This window comes from Fringilla coelebs (genome assembly GCF_963513975.1).
Source record: "Fringilla coelebs genome assembly, chromosome: 5".
Lineage (NCBI taxonomy): Eukaryota > Metazoa > Chordata > Aves > Passeriformes > Fringillidae > Fringilla > Fringilla coelebs.
The window spans coordinates 15,563,906-15,585,599 of record NC_140033.1 but is presented as its reverse complement, the minus strand read 5'-3'; the positions used below and the strand labels follow the sequence as shown (position 1 = coordinate 15,585,599).

The window sequence follows — 21,694 nt, the reverse complement described above, 5'->3', positions numbered from 1 at the left end:
AGCGTTTCCAGGAAAATTAAGTCGGAGTTTTGGAGGTTTTTCTTCCCCCCCCAGGAAGGTTAGAAATGAACTCAACATACACACTGAGTATGAGAACTCAATATACACATTGAGTATCTTTGGGTATAAGCAAAATCTTTCCTAAACGTCTTAAGAAACTTTCTGCAGTTTTTGAGAAGTCTCCCAGTCAGAAGTCAGACCTTGAAAAACTTTAAAATTTGTTAGGAAGCAAATGGGAGCAGCTCTAGTAAAGAGACAGCACTATAGCAAAGCCTGGACTCACATCTTTTTACTGAGCCATCTTCTGGATGCCCAGGATAAACATTAAAGATTTCCAAAAAGTCACCACAGGCAAACCAGTCTTCATCAGAGGAACTCGACAATCTCAAGAGAGACATGTATATCTCCCAGGGACACATATTTAGTGCTAAGGAGTCCAAGATTTTAAACTGAAAGAAAGAAGTTTAGAGGAAGGAGTAAATGATGTGAGAAACCCAAGGTAAGCTCCAGTGCCATAGCACCCTCAGCACTCACCAGCATCAGCACACTCTATTTCAGAGATGCTGCCCATGGTGCAGCATCAGGATCACTTGGCCAAGGGCTGGCCATGCAGCAAGGAATGGCTATTATGGCCCACAGCTGGTATTTGGGTCTCTCAGATAAACACAGCAGCTCCTTATTCTCTTGCCAGGGTCTCCACCTGCTATGTAAATCAGCTCAAATCAGCTCAAGATTCTGCTTCAAAACTTCTGAACCTAAGGTTCAGATTACAGGCTGCTAAGTCAGTAAGAAAACAGCAAAACCAATGCAGTGAATCTATTCTTCTGCTCTTCTCTAGCTCTGCTACTGCAGATGGAGTGACCCTCATATCTGGAGAAATTAAACAAAAGGTATTCTGACACAGTTGGAAATTGGGCAGCTTCATTGTCTATTTGTTGCATAGAATGACTGGGACTGTTTGAGGAGGTATAAGCATTTCTGCACAGAACTGGACTTTGCAGCATAGGTCTTTTGCTGGTCAGCACACGCTTGGCCTCTGAGGTTTGACACCTTCTAACACATCAGTTCTGCCTGAGAATCATGTATGGTTTTCTAGAACTCTGCTTCCATGAGGTCTGTATTTTTCTAGGTTGTACTTAGAAAGAATCATCAGGTCATTTATAACAGAAAGTGTGAGCCAGAGAAAATACTGTGGAGTTAGTCACAGAAATGGTTCAGAAGGGCAGGAGGATGAACAGCGTGCCAGAGCAGAAATTTCAATGGGAAAGCAACATAATCCCAACTTCTTCTGTCTTGTGGTATAAACATCATGACTGAGACCACTGATTTGGTGAGACCTTAAAGTCTCCTGCCACAGACTGCTGTATGGTGTGGAATGCAAAAACCCTTGAGGGAGAGGATTATATTTCCTTCTAGTACTCCTCATTCTCATGTGAGGTTCCTTTGATTCACCAGTTCATGACTAACCCTCTTCTCTAAGAGTCACCTGGTTTATTCACTCTCAGCTGGTGCTACCAACTCCTCTTTCCTGAGCTGCTGAATTCCGCATTGCAAAAGGCTTCAACACCCTCGAATTAGGATTAGCTAATACTTCATGTAAGCCACAGGATGCATGTGTGCTCACAAAGCACCTTGTGGCACCAGGACAAGAGCACTGATATCTCCAAAACTGCCCTCTACAAGCAGGTACAGGAAGTAACAGGAAGCAAGGCGTTTACCTCAAACAGAAAAAGGTGCAAAAGCAGAAAGATTGTTTTGTTGGATGTTTTGTCTTTCAAATGCAACAGCAGCAAGTACAATTTCATTTTTTATTAAGATACAACCAGGTTTTGAAATGGAAACACTAAAATCACTACTAAGCTTAGCATATCAAACTGCCCTGGGTCAGTAGTTGCCTTCCGAAACTGAGCCGTCAACTAGCCCAAGGCAGTGATCACTTGTATTAAAAACTAGGTTATAATGACAGGAAGTCCTTTAGAAATAAATTATTCTGATTGTCCCAGCTCCAAGACAAAGCTTTTTCCAACCACATGCACTGGAAACTCCAGCAGACTAAGCCCTTTGCACTCTTCATTCAGCTGGTGTTCCAAGACTTTTTCTGAAGGAACCCACACCAATACCACAAACCCAACAGGCACATTTTCAGCATTCCTATAATAAGGCTCAGAATGAGCCTTTAGATCAAAGAGATTAAGACCATTCCACACAGACAGGAAAAGCAACTTTAGCCCCTTTAGCTGGGAGAATCAGATGATCCCTCCCCCTTCCTTAAGACATTATCCAAGATCCCATTCTCCACCTCCTGTCAACTCACCCTCCTGTCAATCCACAGCTTAAATCCCTTGCATTTCCAGACACATTTGATTTGCATTTACAGCTCTGCACATGCTAAGCAATTCCTCTCCATCTTCACATCTCTGGGTGTTTAGATCACCTCTTTGCTAAAGAAGCCATTCATCTGGCATCTCAGATGCAGATATTTCCCCCTCAGAGACAACAGCTTGTCTCCATACCTACTCGCTCTGGATTTCCCCTGCAGCTTGTAGAGGCTGCAGTTAGGTTTGGGATGTGTTTCACTCAGAATGTACTACTCAGCCAAACTGCACCCATTGCTTGTGCCTACTAACAGCTGAATGGAGTTTAGAGAAAAACTTCAGCCAGGCACCTCAAATTACAGACCCACACTGACCTGCAGCTGTGTAATGTATGTGTAGAGCTGAGAGGAAATCTCTCCTCCTTAAACCTCCTGGCTGATGACACCAATACAAATAAAAGTATAGAAGAGACCAAAAAAAAGTCAGAATCAAGCTGATAATAAGTAGAATCACAGCACCTTAAAAAGCAAATGCATTAAACTTTAGATATTTCCCTCACTAACTAGCAATTGCTTTGATTTTTGCATGCCCAGCTGGAGGAAGTGGAGTGTGTGGACATGGCAAACAGTTTATGCAAAACCACAATCATAGCAAAGTGTCCTTAAGGGATTCCATAATTAAAAATAGGATGGAGATACTGCAGAGCAGCTAGCCTTCCTAAAAATACCTACTGCAGCAATAGGATTTTAAAAAAGTAATGGCCAGGCTTTCTTCCAAGGGCAAACTGAAGTGAACCAACTGCACATTTCAAGAATGTTTTTCTGCAGATCATTAGTTTCACTTTTGGGAAGAAAACAATAACAAAGCATTTCTAGTATCAAAAATTCCAAACTCAAAAGAGAAGGAAAAAGGAAAAGTAAGAACTCAGGAGCCATACACAAAAGCTGAACTCCTACTTCACTCCAACTGATAAACATGGTGACCTATTTCATCCCAAAATTTTGAATGGAAAGTGGCCAAATAAGGGATAAGCTTTATTTTACTTATTTCTCAACCAGTTTATGACTTTTACTCTTGTTTTTATGTACAGAGTTACAACCAATTTGTCAGTACAACACTGTTCTTTCAGCTACAGCTAACATCAGGCTCTGGTGAAGAGGTGAGGGCTGGAGAACCCCTGGCTGACTCAAGGCACCCAGCTGAACCACCCCACTGGCCTGAACCCCCAAACCTCTGCTCAAAGTTTACACAAAGGGATAAACTTTATCCTCCTTATCCTTCACCTTGGAGTTCACTACAAAGGTCTGCACAAAGGAAAAATGATTCAGCTACAAGTAACAGTTGATCAGAAGGTTTTCAAATTACAGCAGGAACCTGAAGACTACCAATATTCACAAACCCGAGTGACCCATTTAGTTACTGTAAGAACATACTACAAAGGAGAATGAATTCACCGGCCATGAAGTGCCTGGGAGCTCTACCATGTTTTTACATCAAAAAGCACATCCCACTTCAAATCAGAAATCAGTTCTGCTAAGTCCTGCTCTTTCTGATGCACATTAGATTGCATGGAGAAATCACATATGTCCAACCTAGCCTAAAAAACAGCTGTGTGACAGGAGCTTAAGGAATGTATCTTTGGGGATGGAAGGAGTACATGGGAACTCTGTACCAAATAGTTCAATAAAATTCAAGTAAATCACTGAAACTAACAAGGCAAGTCAAAGAGATCTTTCAGTTTTTGCCTGACATTCCAACCATGATACCTCTTTCCAGGTATCGGTGGAAGTTGACAGCAGCTCGTTATGAATTCCTGCCCAGTCTCCTTTATCAGCCTGGGGGGAAAACATATCAAAGAAATATCACCAAGTAAAAAACAAGTCACAGAAAATTAATGACAAATCCTTGAGAACATGCCGAAGATAAAAACCAAAGTCTTGCCATTGGATTATAGCCTAGAAATTGAAAAGAATCTATAGTCTTGTTTTTTCTACTCCTTAAAAAATATCTGACAAGCTTTGAACACATAAAAACAACCCCCATACTCTGAAGTTCAAAACCAAATATTAAAATGGCCATTTTAGGAAGCAACTGAGCAAGAATTCTCATTAGTTTATTACAGAGATCTCTACTTGTATAAAGTTTTTTGTTTTCTGTTTTTCTGTTGTTAACTATCCTGTCTTAAAAATCAACAGTTCAGACTTGCTGAGATAAAACCCCCAAAATCTTGCAGCTGCCTCTAGCCATGAACGACAACTTTTTCTCATTATACACACATATGTACACATATACAAGCATAAACCCAAAAAAAACAGCACTTTAAATCTCTAGACACTCTTCTCTGTATTTCTTACACCACTTACCAATAATACACATAATGTTAAAAGACATGTGCTTTAAGGTGCATTATTTTGCCACAAAAATGAACTGGTCTCCCCTTCATAAATGTCTTCTTAGTAATTGCTACTAGAAAGGAAAACACCGATTGCAGGCACATTAAGGTTGACTTAGTTCTAAGACAACCTGCAAATGTCAACATCAAGACTTCAACTACACAGCTTCTGTCACACAGTGAGTATGTTGTGAGGAATGCAATGAGGAAAAAAATACCCAAGTGACCCAGAAACCCTGGGAATGCTTTTAAGTTCTTCTTAGGGAACCATAAACCCATGTACTATCTGCACACCTCAAAATTCTGATGCCAGCTCCTACAGCTAGAGAAACCTTACTTCAGAAGGCCTAAACTGTTCCTCTCCACAGAGTGTTTTATACTTACGTAAAAAGTGTTTTTCCAGTAAGGCTATTTCCAGGTGACCTTTGATCTCATTCAGTCTGTCAGACTCTGTTCTGTTAAAATCCTGGACTCCTGAAGCCATGATGACGGTCCCTGGACCAGCCTATAAGAAAGCCAGAACATACTGAAAGTTCAGAAGGATTTTTTTGTTTTGCCGTGTCATTTAAATACATCAACTGACTTCCAGGCAGTAAAGAAAGAAGCATGTGAGAAACATGCAAGATCAACAACTCTACATGCCTCTTTCAGCATCAGATTACCAAAATAAGGGGATGAAAGCTAATCAAATGTGAGTTTACAGAACACATTTCTGCAAACCTTGGGAAGGCACAGAAAACAAGTATTTCCCACCACCATCCTCACCAGTTTTACTGCATCATCATTTAATCCCTTCTCTGCTGGCTGAAAAGCCATTATTTATACTACCCCTCTCCTCTTCCCATAGAATGAATGGTCAATGCTACACACTTAACTTAAACATAAACTTAACATAAAATTGTGAAGCCAGCAAAAGTAATACTTTTCTAGATAATTACTGAGCTACTGGGAAACACATATTGTATATTTAATATCCATCTATGGAATGTGTAATTTTCAAGATCACAGTCTCTCAGCAAGGAAGGGGTTCCCAACTCCCCCACAACAGTAATTCTCTCAGTTACTGCAGAAGGATGCTGTTGGTGCCCAGGAGCTCACCCTGGCAGGCTAGGAGAGTGGGAAATCAGAATATTGCGTGCCTCAACAGATTTACCAGCACCCCTTGAATGAACTCAGCAGAATACTGAAATTCCTGCAGAAAGCAGGAATTAAAAAGCAATTTGATTAGTTAGTGAGACCACTGACAACCACCACCTCCATGAATTAAACACAGAAAAACCCCAAGCCCACAGAGCAGAAGGCAGGAGATGCCTTCTTTCTCTCATAAAGTGGGCATTTTCAGACAGCAGGGAAAAGGGTGGCTGAGGGCATCTCCTGGGTAATGGCTGCTCAGTGCTTGTGTACAGTCCACACCAGGTATGAAAAATCTGTCAATGAGAATTGCAGGAGTTTCTCTAGCAGCTTATACTCAAAACCAAAGGGAAAGATTACAGGAGCCTACATCTCAAAAATGATCTCGAGACAAAAAGGAATTTATTTACGTATTCTGACTATTCCCCCTTCCTTGTTTGAACCCTGAAAACATACAGGAACTGTATTCCTTTCAAACACCAGCTTCCATGCATTTAACCATCACAGCTTAAATTACATACATATATAAATCCAAGTAATCTACAGAAGATATTAAATTATTTTCTGTATTTTAGGAAAGATGTACAGAAAGCTTACTGATAGCAAAATACTTTCACAGTTGGGATTGATTTGCACTTTCAAGATAAAACAGTGTGGAAATTAAACATATTAAACATATTAAACATCTGTTTTCTTGTTTGCACAGAAACTGAGTTTAAGAACAGATCCTGAGTTTAAGCCTCAGAATTAGTCTGTACAGGCATATCAGCAATCTGTAGGCAGTTACAGCCCAGCATTTACCTAGCACCAACTCCCCACCTGGGCTGGCACGACACAGTGCCTAGCAGAGATGCTATTTCCAGTCCCTAAGCAGCACCCACCCACACAGCCCTCTGTCAGCGCTGCTGGCCCTGAGCAGGAGCAGAGGCTGTTAGCTCAGCAGCAGCCTTGGGCCACTTCCCATTTTGGAGCTGGCAGGAATCACACCAGAGCAGAGAGGGACAGAGCCCGGGGCAGTCCTCACCCCGGGAGCTGCAGCACAGCACCCTCCTCGCCATGCCCACATCTCCCATCACTCCTGCATTCAGCCACGGAGGTGCACTGAGAGATGCCATTTGCAACTGCTCCAGCCTCTGCAGAAGATTATCAGAGACTCTTTTCAGATGAGCACAGGATGCAAATTAACCTCTGTGTTGATCTCTTATCTACAGAGCTGGGCTGTATTTATTTACGCTGCAAGATTTAGTGCTATCACTTGCCAGACATTTGGAGAGCCCCAAGGAGGATGGTGTGGCTGAAGCTGAAAAGCAGCACCCTTACAACACACTCCATGTGCAGGCACAAGGGAAGTGTTATTAAAATTCAGACTGCTGCCCAGGTGTTAATGCATGGCTTTCTGTGCACCCACAACTAGCACATAGGGACAATCTCTGCTCCCAGCACACAGGATTTCACATGGAGCTGTCTAAAGAAACAGTGCCACTGCTTAAATATTTTATTGATAAATAAATAAAATCACATACAGGACAAAGAGCAAGCTGCTGTACTCCAAAGAAATGTGCCTGAACTCTGGGCATCAGCCCCATGCTTAGACAGCAGCTGGCCCCCACCCCAGGTGAATGAGGACAGGAAAAAGTAAAGGGCTGGCAAGTACCTAAGCATATTCAAGTTTTCATTCTCATTGAAGGTACTCAATATATTTTACCCAAAGATGTGCTACATTTCAGAAATCTGCCTAGAGAACCAGCTCTGCTTTTGCTTCTTCAGAGCTGCTGAACCAATAATTAAAGCCCAGGATGCCTTAACTGTGCCTCTAAGGAAAAAGGAAAGAGCAAGAGGTGTGGAGCACTGGGGAGAGTGACCCCAGTTAACATGAGGCATTCTTAGAGTTTCCAAATATGTTTATCTCCTAAAGCATTGGATCCAAGCAGCCTGACATCCACAGATGGGTTAAAAATAAGAAGGTACACATCTTTAAACTAGCTACAAAAGGTTAAAGTTACCTTCTAACTTAAGAGAGGAGAAGGAAAATCCACTGAGTTAAAACATAAGGCTCCTCACTAGAATGCTAGGAGCAAGATAATGTAATTAACATGTAATAGTAAAATGGTTTATTAAGATACACAGTGACACAAGTTTGGTGGTGCACTCAATTTCCAAAATTAACATCACCATGCTTTATGAGTACCATTTAAAGACACTCAGAGAAACTGAGGACGCCCTGGACAGTGATATGGGAAACATTTAAGCAAATGTCTCTGTCACCGAAGCTTTTCTCCACACCAACACAACTAAGAAAACAAGAAGTAAGGTCTCTACATTTGCTGAATGTCAACTGCCTGCCTCTGAATTCAAAAAATTCCCTTTGTGTGAAGCTAGCATATCTGCTTCAACTCACAAGTTAACAAAAGCCTTGCATTAATTCCAGTTTTATCTGAGTAAAGGTTTCTCCTCTCTGCTGCCTCTGTAGGACAGCACTAGGACTCAGGCTGGATTACCTACACTGCACTGTACAGATGTCCTTTCTAGTTTCTGACTCACAGTAAAAGCCTTGAAGGCTTCCACAGATTTCTGCTTTTCCTTCTAGAGCCTCTCTAGCTTTGACAGCATTTGACACAGGAGCCCTCTTAAAAGGCTGGCAATCATGATTACTTAGCCAAGACCACGGGCAAGAGGCACCTGGCAGTGCCTAGGAAGACAGAGAAATGCCCGAGGTGAACACAGAGACAGAGGAGTTAAAGGAACCCTGTAACCCACTGCCAGAGCTCAGGGTCCAAGCCACATCCAGCTCCAGACCCAAAACCCCCGTCTCCCCACAAATGCGTTTTTCAAGCTATCTGCAGTTCAGGCTTTTCATAGCAGCACTTCCCAACCCAAGACTTCTCTGCCCTCCCTCTCCAAAATCCCTCCATCCTGCGAGCCCTGGGGTTTTGTTTGTGCGCTGCCACTGCTGCTGAACAGCCACAGAGAGGGTCCCAGTCACTTCCCAGCTAAGCAGATGTGGATCTGTCCTCTCCACCTGCAGCACAGCACCTCTTCAGTACCACACAGAAACACAACTGCCCAACTCTATGCTTCTAATTTCCTTCCACAACATCATATGCATGTGGACAATTTTTGCCTAGGAATATCTCACAAAAGGTCTAATTTCCAAGTTTGTCACTAACTTGGAGAGGAGCAGTTCTCAAACACAAAGGATGGGGAGCAGTGAGGACACAACACACCAGTGCCAGGGGAGGAATCATCCACTCAAGTCACTCCTCAGAGCCCAGAAAGTGGCTGGGACACAACACAGGGAAGAGGTAGTTTAAAATAGAAATTTTTAATTTGCATTCATTTGAGGAAAAAAGAGGAGGGGGGAAGTCTTCAGCAATACAACAAACTACACAGCTTGTCTCGTGAAGTTCTAGCCTCCTGAGCTTTTCATCTGACATTTCATGTGCATTTTCTTACTTCAAATTATGAAAGGTGTATGAATGCTGCAATTACCTGCTGTAAGAAAAGGAAAAACTCAACAACATTGCTTAAGAATGAAAGCATCTGCATGAATAGTTAATCCTTAGTAGCTATTCATGGAAGCATCCCCATACTGGCATGCTCCTAAACCACAGCTATATTCTACATAAATTTTTTAAAATCTAGTGCTAGCCAGGTTTAGAGACTTTACCTTCTTAACTGCAATGTTTGCATCATGCTTTATACATTCCAATCACTGTAAATGAGATGACCAACAGAGCAGCATTTGAGGTTTTAATTGACATGTGTCAGGGAAAACCAAGCTATACTGCAAGAGCAATTAAAGTAATGTTTTCTGTACCACAATAACTCAGATTTAATCCTAGCACACTGGCAGGGAACTTGCATAAGTAGATTAGGCTGCTTTCAGTACAATATGCCAGATACAAGAGAGCTTTACTAGTAATTCTCACTGCCAGGTTAGTGCCAGCCTCTACAGGTTTAAACACAGTTTGTTCTTTCTCTGCTCTGTGAGGGGGATGTGATCTGTCTGCAACACGTTCATTCACACACCTGCATGCAGAACTGGATCTTGTCTCCCCTTCTGTACAAACAGGAAGGGTAGTACTGAATAAAGGGGACTTTAATTACTGAGCAAGCAACATTGCCTCAGTTTCTAATGTCACAATAAATCACACGCTAATTGATTTGGAATGGACCAGGTTCCTCCCTCTACCTATTCTGCAGTTGTGGTGATTTTACAAAACAATGTAGAAAGAGCAGTGCTGCGTGGAGTGTCTAATACCCCTGCCTCAAAAAAAACCAAACAACCAGCTATGGAAAAGAGAGAATGAAGGAAGACATCTAGGAAGCCATTCAGGAATTGAAAGAGATGCTTAGCAGAGTTAAATTTGTTAAGCAGTACTTCTGTCTTGGCAATGATCTGATCACAGCGTCCAAACACCCACAGGGACCTAAGAAAGTACCTCCTATTCAAGGCATAGCTGGTAGCTAGGGCACCTACATGGGAGGGGGAAACCCACACAAGCAAGCAGCCAGCCTGTAAGCTGAATCCAAGCTAGTTGAAATAAAGACACCTTTTGAACAAAAACTCTCAGAAACCACTGAGAATTCAAAGGAAAATATAAATCCTTCCAGCTCCAGAGTCCTCGAACCAGGAGCTAGCTGGGTGCTTTACCCAAACACAGGTTAGGATGTTTGTTATTGACCTAAATAGGTAAAGCTCAGTTTAAAGATAAAGAATAGGAAATGGCCTTATCTGGCCATCCTTTCTGGGCCAGCCTTTTCACAGGGTATGAATTTTACATGTGTGACTTCAGTAAGGCATGTGAAGCGTTGGGACTAAGTGCCACTGAGCAATCTGTGGCCTGGGACTGAGCATTCACTTCATTTGCAAGAAGCGCAACAGAGGATGATGCTCCTCCTGGCAGATGGTCAGGGCTCTGCAATCAAGCTTTTATGACAAGGCTTTTTACTCTGCAACCTCCATTTGTATCAAACTTTTGCACTTGTTTGTCAAGTTCAGCCACATACCTAAAGAAGAGGCACATTTTTCAGAGCACTGTAAGCCCATGAAGCACAGAAGGGTTCTTCATTCATAGACAGAGATCTTTCCTTAATGCCTCCATAATGATTAATACACCAGACAGGGGCAGGGAGAGGGAAGCAGAGAGGGGCAGAGATGAAGTCTTTGTCTAGGGAATGGCTGACAGTGCAGATGCAGATAAGGGGACTAGGACCCTAATTTTGGGTGCCTATGTTCAGTTCCAAGCCATCAACCTTGCTCTTTCAAGACCCTGAGTTCTATACCCAGATTTCAATAGAAAAAATGAAGGAACAGAAGTGGAAGCACAGTACAGCTCACATCTATCTGAAAAGACACGAAGACATGTAGCCTAACTTCCATTTACACAGAAGACTTGCATTGGTTTTTGTGTGCTTTCAACCGTTTCCCAAAGGTATTAAACAGGAAGAAACCAATAAGACTTGATTTTCCCGTGATCAGTGTATAGTATAATACTAAGTTGCTTACAGAGTCTATAAAAGAAAAACACCCTGTAAAAGCAATTTAAGTTATGAGTTTTAGACACAGGCACAACTCAACTATATAATCTCAATAAGAAACAGACAAATAATTCAGAATTGCACTGTTCACACAACCTCAGACACCACTAGTTAAATATTGATTTAAATATGTAAGCATTGCTTTCTTTACTCTTGGCACCTCTACAGCACAGGGGATTATTTCTTCTCCCTTGAATTGAGGGATGGGCAGCAGAGCTGAGTGCACAGATGCCTGTGAGGGCCAACTGTTAATCTCTCAAAATTCCCATCTGAAATTTATCCCTTACACATCAGACCTTTCTCCTCATACCAATTTGCTTATTTTGCTCATATCTGTAACACAGCCACTGCTCTTAGGCTGCTCCAGCATCACCCTGGCTTTGGAGCTCCCAAACATCAGGAGCGGAGCAAAACAAGTTTGATGCCATTTCTGATTTCCTCTCTTTCTTTCTCCCTGGTTTTAAACAGCTGCCCTCAACTGTATCCAAGGACTTAAATCACAACAGCCTAGTGCAGGATGCAATCAGCCAGAAAGAAAATGCTTCTCCAAGTTCCCTTCTCAGCACACAGAGGTCAGTATTTTGAGAAAACAGACCCTCACTGCAGATGTGCAGCTGTTAAGACTTTATTACTACTCAAAACAACAAGTTTACCTTGCTGTGCCCTCAGCTACCCTCCATACCACCCAGGAGCTACTATTCCACTGAAGAAATACAGAAAATGGTACCTAAAGTTTAAGACAGATCTTTCTGTAGCCTCTAGCTCTGCCATCCAGATACTTCTGATTAAGTACAAAAGGCATATACACACCAACACCAAACATAAAGCCTGAAGTTTAATGAAAATAAGACAGTATTTACCTATAAAAAATTCACAAAATACCATGCTGGAAGGACAGCATCAGAGATTAGTCCCAGTATGCACAATACTTACATCTTAACAAACGACAAATGTCTTCAGTAGAACAAGAGCAAAAGAATAGCATTTAACAGACTTCCTTGTCTGAGAAGCTTGAGGATTTACATATAACAGACTTTTTGTGACCAAAACATGCTCTGTCATTACCACCTGTTTGTTCCATGATCATAGGAAAAACATTCTGGCAAAAAAGCTCTCTGTAAGCAGTATGTAGGACCATGAAAGCCAGTTAAATTTAATAAAGCTACTAGCTACAGAACTAGATACAAGCTGCCAACCCCAAAGGAGATGCATAGGCATATACAGTTTAAAAGCTTTTAGTTTGCAGCTTCCTGTGAGCAAGCCCCGAGCTCCTAGAAATGAGCCTTCAGACAACAGTCTGATTACATTTTGGGGATAAAAACTGCACAGCAAGTTTTCATAGGGTGATAGAAGTTCTGAATTCCAAGTCACTTCCACAATACAATTATATAGACAAATCTAAACGAATACAGTAGCACTCCAAGCTCATGGATCCACAACCATTTTTTAACACTTAAAGAAGGATTTTATTTTACTTTTTTAACAACTATTTAACTTTTCCTGAAGCAATGTCTTTGAAAAAGGTAGGTGTGCTTTGGCATTCCTGCTCATAAGCACCAAAACGTTTTAGCACTGCCTTCACAGGTTTAAACCAGCTCCAATTGCACGGAAGCACCACTGGTTACAGCACTGCAGCAGAGAGGGAGCTGCTGTGACCCTCTAACACTAATGAAGCAACCAGAAATCTAATCCTTGGATTAGACTGGATTAGATCCCTGGACAGTGTCATTTGAGCAGATCTGAGCTCCTCAGGCTGAAAAGTTGCCTTTTCTCTTTCACATGTTCATTAGTAATACAACAAAACAAATAAAAACCAGAGAGCATTCACAAGCATATCCAACTCACAATATCTACAATTAGAAGTAGGGACAGGGAACTCTAATATTGAGAAATTATTCGATCTTTCCACAAAATGAAGGCTTATTACTGAAAAGTTACTTCCTAGCCCACAATCTTCAAGTTTTACAACCATAATATAAGGATAAAGAATTAGTAATTTCTGTTATTTTTCTGCCTGAAAACTAAATGACATAATGATACCTAATTTGTGTACTTACAGGGTCTCTCAACTCTTCATTGTCTCGAGCTGACGTTCGAGGTATCTTCACCGGGATTTCATCTCCACATTCAGTGTCTGAAGCATTTGGAGACTCTGCTAAATCAAGGAACTCATCTCTCTTGTGACCTCTGAACCTTATTTTGTCCAACTTCTTTAGCATGTTCAGCACTGCACTTTTCTGCTTTACCTTAACATGACGGTTGGAGTCTCTGCAAGATCAAGAAATCAAGAGTATTTTAGAAAGCTTGTAATAAATCTAAATACACACGTTCTTATCACTCACTACTCCCATCTTTCAAGTGCCTTCCTGCCACTTGAGGAAAAACATGCTTAGCTTCTTAACAGAAGTTTTTTCCACAGTGTAACAGATGCATAGTTCACTTAGCAGTATTTGATCATTTACCTTCTTCCCAGACTATCATGGCCCCTCTCTCCTGGCAGTTTTTAAAGCAAGTCAGAATAGGCAGAAAGCAACAATCTGCACTCCAAAGAAAGATTAGGAAGTCAGCCCCTAACAGGTTATTTGAAAGAAAAAAAAAAAGGTTTAGCTTGTAAGTCAATATTCTTCAATTTGTGATACTTCTAATCAAAGACAGGAAAATACACCAAGCTTCACAACCAAGTTTTAAATTCCCAGACAAACTAGAGCAAAAGAGTAAGGATGCTATCATATCTCACTATGACCTCAGGTTAACAAAACAGAAAGTACCAAGGGTTTACTGAAAAAAGCCACAGACAGATCCATGCAGAAGATTTCATGAAAAATTAAGACAGTTGAAACAGACCAAAACTCACATTCAAACACACTGCCAAAATCCTTAAAATTACCACAACTGACAATCCTGTATACCCCTGAAATTATACTAGAAGAAGCTTTTTGCTTTTTAAAAGACAACAGAAGAAAGCTTAATTTTTGTGTGTAAACTCATTGTAATGGCAGCTTTTCAAGACACTGCAGTGTATCATTTCCGATTTAATCCAGACTTGCCAAACTGGTCCCATTCAAGGAATCACACTCTGTACCAAAGGTGCCAAGCTCCATCTTTAAAAAAAAAAAGCCAAACCCAACAGTTAGTTCCTTGATCCTGTCACTCCAGCAAGCTCCTGCTCTGTCAGTTTATAACAAAACAGCCACAGTTATCTCAGCACACAGATATTCATCTGGAGGACGATGCCATGCTCTAGCAAATGGATTTTTAAAAATCTGTTTGAGGCACTTGTTCCTGGTACTACCCTTTTGTCCTCTATGGTCAGCACTACCATCCTCTTCATTAGAAGTCATGGTTAGCTTGATGGCACATCATCCCAGACACTGGTGTGAGATGGAAGTACAAAGGTAAATTCAGACGTGTTTCTTAAGGAGTAAAAATAAAGAGCAAAATAGAAAAACCTTTTACTACCATAGTCTTTGTACTTAAGGCAATTCTCACCTCCTAGGACAAACCTCTTTTCAACAGAGCTCTTCAACTTTCCCTATGGATTCTCCACTTACCCTAACACTTGGGCATTGACTATTCACACCAAGCTCAAACTAGATCATTCCCTTCAAGTATGTCTTAGTTTGCACCTCTGCCAAAGTTTGTCAGCATCTTTCAATTAAACACAGAAGTTTTAAACCAATATAAACCCCTTACAGTACAGCTGGCAAAAAAACCCCACAAAATTCCTCCTTTATCAGAGATGCTTAAAGTTTCAACCCTGTGTTTAATCTATCACTTATAGAGAAACACTTGTGGTAACTCACACCAAGGTTATTTTCTAAGAGCAGCTTTTCTTTGAAGTTCTTTTACTTGTCTGAGCTATGTTTAAAATAGAAACACTTCTTGCTCATTCATTGACTATTTGATGAAGAAACTTGTCAGCTATCACATCCAGAAATATCTCTAGGCCCTACTATTAATAGCAACTAGGGAACAAATGGTATGAGGGAAGTTTAAACTTCTGATAAGCACCAGCACAATTGTATTGTTCTCCCTCCCATCACGACGATCTCCATCTATGTTCAACCAGATTTACACACCATGCACAAGACCTACAGCAAAGCAGCTGTAAACCAAATCCTGTCTGCCCATCATCCCCGCTGTCACTGCTGCTGCTACGGCAGTGCAAGAAAATAATAAAGCATGGGAGAGATGTTCCTTTCCTGGAGTGGCTGGCAGCCCATAACGATGGAGGACAAGCATGCATCCCATGCCTTCTCTATCCCTCTTAGAGATGGAGCAGTTACTGCAGATGAGCATTGCTGCCCTGGACAGAAACAGGAGTCCTCAGCATTCCCCTGTTAAAACCACATTTATCCACTGTTCCTCAAAGGACAGGGCTGGATCTGGACAGCTTTTAAAGCCTGGGATATCCAGTACTTTCGCAGATGGCTCAAATTCAGAATTCAGCTTTCTTTCCCCTTAGCATAAATTCACATTCATTTGCACATGTAAGAAATGAGAAGCATCAAAAACATCTTGAGACAACGAAATCTCCAACCCTTCGAATGAAGACTGAAAAAAGCCACAAGGACAATGGAAAGGCCCATTGGCATAACTGCCAGGGATGGGCATCAGTTTGGGAAATCGAGCTCCTTTCTCATCCTAGGATGGTTCACGCATTTCAGCCCAAGGTCACAGAATAACCTGGCCAACAGGTTACCCATGAACACGTTTGTGGTATTTTTTTAGTCACAAAACTCATGACTTACCCCTATGTATGTTACCACCTAGCCTTTTAAAAATGCAAACCTTTCTTTAAATCACTCCAATGAATGAAGTCAGCATAAATTCTGATTTGACAGGTATGTCATGAGGGTGAATATTTTTAAAGGATTATTCAGTAGGTTAATCATTAAAAGAGGACATAGTAAAGAACCACACTCCAAGGCATTTCTGAAGTGCTTGAAGTACAAGAAGCTGGTTTATAAAAATATCTTCTCAGTTAAAATTTAAAAATAATAAGATCATTTTGTCTAAAAATTGTTTTGCATGTACCAGGTTCCCAAATTACTTACAGTTACATTACATTAACCTAAGCAGAAATGTAAGCTTGCCAACAAGCTCCTATGAAAACTCATTATCTGGCCTCTAGCCAAATGCTGGATCTAAGACAGGCTTTTTATGTCAGCAGCCTGTTCCTGCAACCAGCAACTATTTTTTTTGTGCTGACATTTCAGCAGTTTCACTAGGAAAAAAGATTCTTGGAGATTCTGTATTCCAACTGACTTGAGTCAAATTTAGACAAGCTTGGGGAAGCTTTTGTAAAATGAAAGACCAGAATCTGGTCTAGAATTAGATTTACTGTAAAATACAGCAACTAAATATCAAAATAATTGCTTCACTTCATCCCTCACCTTCTCCCAACTACCTATCCTGGACCCACCCCTACCCAAACACCCATCCTGAGCCCAGCTGGTTCAGCTCAGAGTTTCTGGCTCTTTCTACTAACTCCCCATATTCACTACATCAAAACCACAATGCAACTCTGCACATGAGGAGCTCAGAGTGCAAAGGCAGACCCACATTTCAGTCTGCTTTCAAACTAACTATTAACAAATATCATAACACTCTAATAAAAATACAAGTATTTTAACTCCATGCATTTTAAACGCTGCCAAACAGGCACTTCCCAACACTGTCATACACAATAATCAAGCGAAAAGGGTCTATTTTTCCATGCCTAAAAAAACCTCCTAGCTAAAATAATCTTTAAAGATTTTCTTTTAATTGCCATTAATATCTACCAGCTAACACAAATCCTTCAAGCCGGAAGCTTTATTCCTTTTAGAGAGGGCCAGGGAAGAGGTGCCTTTATTTTGACCTAATATATAAAACCCTCAAACAACTGTCAGACCATTATTTCAAATGAATATATCAAGACCCAAACACCAAAACCAACATACACTCACATTCCAAATTTATATTGAGAACAGAAAAATCAAGTTTTCCCAAACTTACACATGAAAATCGTAAGATCTACAAGAAATTTTTCAGCCTATGTTTATAGAGACGCTTCTGTAAGCAGACAACCAGTTCCAGGGAATATTGAATATGTGCAGGAATATTGCAATATCTGAATATTGCAGGAATATTCTACTCCTGCATGAGGGTCGAAGAGGTTGGGATGCAGAGGGAACTCAGGGAAGTGAAGTACCCAAAAGTCTGACACCTGCCTTAACTCACCCCAGAGTCTCCCACAAGCAGCTCACAGGTTTTGGTTTTCTGTTGCTGCATTTAGTTTTTACACAAGTACAATCTGTGGCCTGGTAGACCCAGCAGGGATTGAACAGCTAAATCTTCACGTGCACTTCTCAGAGAAAGGGCTCTGCTGCACAGCAGAGGGTTCAGTCAGTTTTCCTTAGCTGTTAACAGCACACAAACCTGCTACACAAAGTCAAACAGCATTGCATCCGCAAGTGTTAGTCTGGAGCCTGAGGGAAAACAAACCAAGCACTTAAAACATCATGGATGGATTTCATTCCAGGTCAAAAAGGCCCCACAAGACTACGATGCAGTACAGTAACCTTCAAAGCACCCATGTTCCTTTTGCTAGAAAAAAAGCTTTTCAGAAAGCTGAAGATGACCTGCAAATCTAGCATACCCCACGTTCTTATCTTTAAATTCCATCTCATTCATATTGTCCTTTCATTCTCAAAATATATTTCTGCAGAGGTCCACTGTCAGAGCCCTGGCATTCAAGAAAAGCCAGGGTGTGTGTGGATGAACAAATACAGACATTGCTGTCAGCACCAGGACATTCTGGTCTTATAATAAGGAAGAGATGTGCGAAGTGAGGGAGTAGAAAGTATCAAGACTGTGTTTGGTATTCATTACTTCTGCATTGAAATGCTCCTTAATAATATCCTTAGAGTTGATAGGAGAGCAGTAACACAAGACAAACTCAATCCATCCACATTCACTGAAAATTAAGCTTGGTGTATTCTTTTCTAGATGTGTTTAACTAAAACTGGAAGGAACAGCAAGTATATCTAAGCCTAATACAGATTCAGAGTCCTCTGTATAATGTCCTGTGCAAAAAGTTCCCTCCTGCTACATGATTTTCCCCCCCATTTTTTCATTTTAATGAATGGAATCTCATTTCAAGTCACTTTCCGAACATTTTGTACTTATTAATATTTAAGAAACTAACCAGAGAAAGATCAATTGTACTAGAGAGCTCCTTGTCTGCTCAGCCTTTCACAGAATTAGAATGGGTCAGACTGGAAGGAACCACAGTGGGTCATCTGGTCCAACCTCCCTACTCAAGCAGAGTCATCCCGGAGCACAGGATGAAAGAAAAGGACACTTTTCTTCCCCCTGTGCACAGACTTCTCCCAAACTACTCTCCAGAAGGCTCACAACTGTGAAGAAAGCCAAACTTTACCCACAGTTCTTCTTGAACAACAGGGAGTGATTTTGTAAAGGTGAAGTTGGCACCTTTCAAGAAAACTTTGCATTAAGCTCGACTCACCAAAGACATTCAGCACACAGACATTTAACTCACACTCAACCCAGCCTTTCATGAACAGCCCCAACATGAGATTGAGCTCATCCAGGACAATACAATATTTTAGGTTCTCAGTACAGGATGTCATCACTCGTCATTGGAAACCAAGACTGCAATACTATGGGCCAAACATCCAGTTGGATTGGCCAAGAGCAGCTTACGCTCTCTGAAAATTACAAGCATTGTGCAAGTGCCCTCAATTTCTGACATCAACAAACACGCAAACAAATCCTCCAACTGAGCCCTCCCCACGCTCATCACAACAGGTTCATCCTGAAATAATACTCACTGCCTCAGCGTCACAGTCTGGTCAAGTCTTCCTTGAATTACATCACCCTTGGCTTCAGGGCTATAACATACCCAGAACAAACTCCTTTCTGGTTTTGAGTAACATCCATTAAAAGCTCCTTTCAGGAGCAGGAGGCCTTAAAATTCTAGGAACAGACTAGACTAGGGGGATAGACTCTGGTGGGCAGTTTCTCTTCATAATAGATGAAGTTATCAGGCTACCTTTGAAGAAACATTATGCTTAGTAACTCAGGATTTTTATGCCTGAAAGTTTGAAGGGAGCCAAACAAAAAAAATCCCACCAGAATCACGTCCTCTGTATTACACACTCCCAGCAGAAGCAACACTCAGTTAACACACTTTGGACACCAACAGGAAGTTGGGCTTTGGTGTTGCAGACTTAAACAGATGCAGCTATTAATTAAGCATCAACTCAATTTATATTGTCCACCAGGAGGAGGAGGGGAGGAAGAAAAGAGTGGAAAGCTGTGTAACATGTTCTACGGTTCAATACAGGGACTGGAGATGAAGTTCAACGTACAGATCTCGACTACCAGTGGTGAGGTTGTCACAGCAACCATAACGCAGCTTCATGAATATGCATTATGGCAAAATCTATCATTTTTTCCCCAAAAGGGAGTAACATGTCATTCAGCTCACAACATGAAGCTCCCTGGGAGACAAATCAGGACTGCACAGTAAAAGTGACTTGTCTTCAAAACCTTCAGCTTGACTGCTGCAAACGAAAGGGCTGGGGGGAGAGGGGAGACACAGAACATGGTGGCTTGGGGCTGTAGGGCTCTTCTGTACCTTCCTCAGACAGTACTTCACACATATTTGGCAAAAATGTTAAGGCAGACATTCCCAAAATGAGCTGCCCGGTTCCTGCAGAGTTGCAGACCCTCAAGCACCTGGGGACCAGCCCTTCAGTCAGCAGCACCAGGGACCCTCCACAGAAGGATGGAGGGGGAGCTGCTGCTCCATGTCCAAGACAGCTGAAAATGGGGCCCTTGACTTGACCACCACTGGAAATTTGTGGGTGGACCAGTTCACAAAAAAAAAAAAAATCCCAAACCACACACATGTAGCAATCCACAAACCCCAGTGTGCCAAGGAACAAAAGGCAGTAACTGTTTCCACTAAGCATCTGTGGGAGCTGTACTTTAACTCCCAACTTACCCTGACACATTTCTGCTAACAGAGAGCCACCATACAGCTTCTTCTGTCTGTCATAGTGAAACCTCTGTCTCTCATTGTGAAACCCAAAATTAACATGCTTTGTTAAATTAATTTGTCTGTAAATTGAGAATTTTAACTCCTGAACAGGAAGATGAAACTCGTTCTTCCTCAGGACACCTGTGTGGGAGACAATAAAAGTGAGACACTGGTTATGCCACCAGAAGAGCTGCACAAAAACACCTCGCAGGAAGACTTTGCCTGCAGAGAGGATCTCCAGCAGCATGCATGGACCGGAGGAGCCGCCAGTCCCAGCCATGGCAGATAGCCTGTGAAAGGGGCAGCATGGCATGATAAAGGCTACTGCTGACATGAAATTCTCCCTTCAGGTTACACACTGGGTCCTCCTTTCTCCCCTGCTGTGCTCCCATCCCAATCCCAGAGGAGCCCAGCCAAGCCTGAAGCCCACTAGATCATAGGCTGACACCAAAGGGAGCAACCCCAGTAATTTCTGCCACAGCCTTTATGTCATTTGATCACTCATGCAGTTCATCAGCCCATTGCTGAGCAACTAATTTTTGTGTTTGTTTTCTGGCAAGGTCAGTTTAATCAGAGCAGACAGGGATACAGTCTCACTCTATAGCACAGACTATTGGAGATTCTGCTACTCCCACACAGAAAAATTTGGTGGTGGTGGTGGGCAGAGGGAGAAAGCATCCTTTTACAGGAGCCACCTGCACTTAAATGAGGTCAAACAGCTGCAAAGCTTCACCCTAAAGACAGTGTTTATGAAGCTGCCACAAGGCACATCTCAGAAATGGGACCAAAGAGCTTCATTCCCTACTCTGAAGGACAGGGAAGAACTTGTCATAGCTTGGCATTGACAAAAGGCTTTCTTCTGCTTCCTTGCTCTGAATTTTGTCTACTAGTCAGGGCAGAGCTGAGGGTGAAGACAGGAAGATGTGCATCACCAGTTAGCAAGAGCCTCTGCATAGAGAACTGGATGGGCTTGCAGCAGGTAAGAGCTGGGGCACATGACCAGCACTGCCCTCAGCAAGCACAGCTTCTGCCTATAAAAACAGAGCCACGGGGGTGACAAACAGGGCAGAAGGACAGGACACAACCTACACAGGGTAAGATTAAGTCGTCACTGCGTTTATCTCCTCTGCCACTCTTCAAATGGAAACTGTAAGAAGTCTAACTTGACACAACACTCAGAATAATGTTGGTCTTTTGCAACCTACTTTAAAATAAATATTTAAAGTTGGAAGTATATATCCTGGCAGGAGCATCTTATGCAAA

The 21,694-nt window shown here is 41.8% G+C and overlaps 1 protein-coding gene across 1 annotated transcript in view; it reads right to left on the bottom strand.

The window, feature by feature from the left end:
* GRAMD4 (GRAM domain containing 4) overlaps positions 1–21,694 on the bottom strand; it is a 75,204-nt gene that overhangs the window by 37,852 nt on the left and 15,658 nt on the right. The window contains exons 2-3 of the mRNA XM_084206224.1: positions 13,437–13,647; positions 5,092–5,212 (exon numbers count right to left, since the gene is read on the bottom strand). Of these exons, the coding sequence (XP_084062350.1) occupies positions 5,092–5,212; positions 13,437–13,647 (332 nt within the window). The remainder of the gene's footprint in view (positions 1–5,091; positions 5,213–13,436; positions 13,648–21,694) is intronic.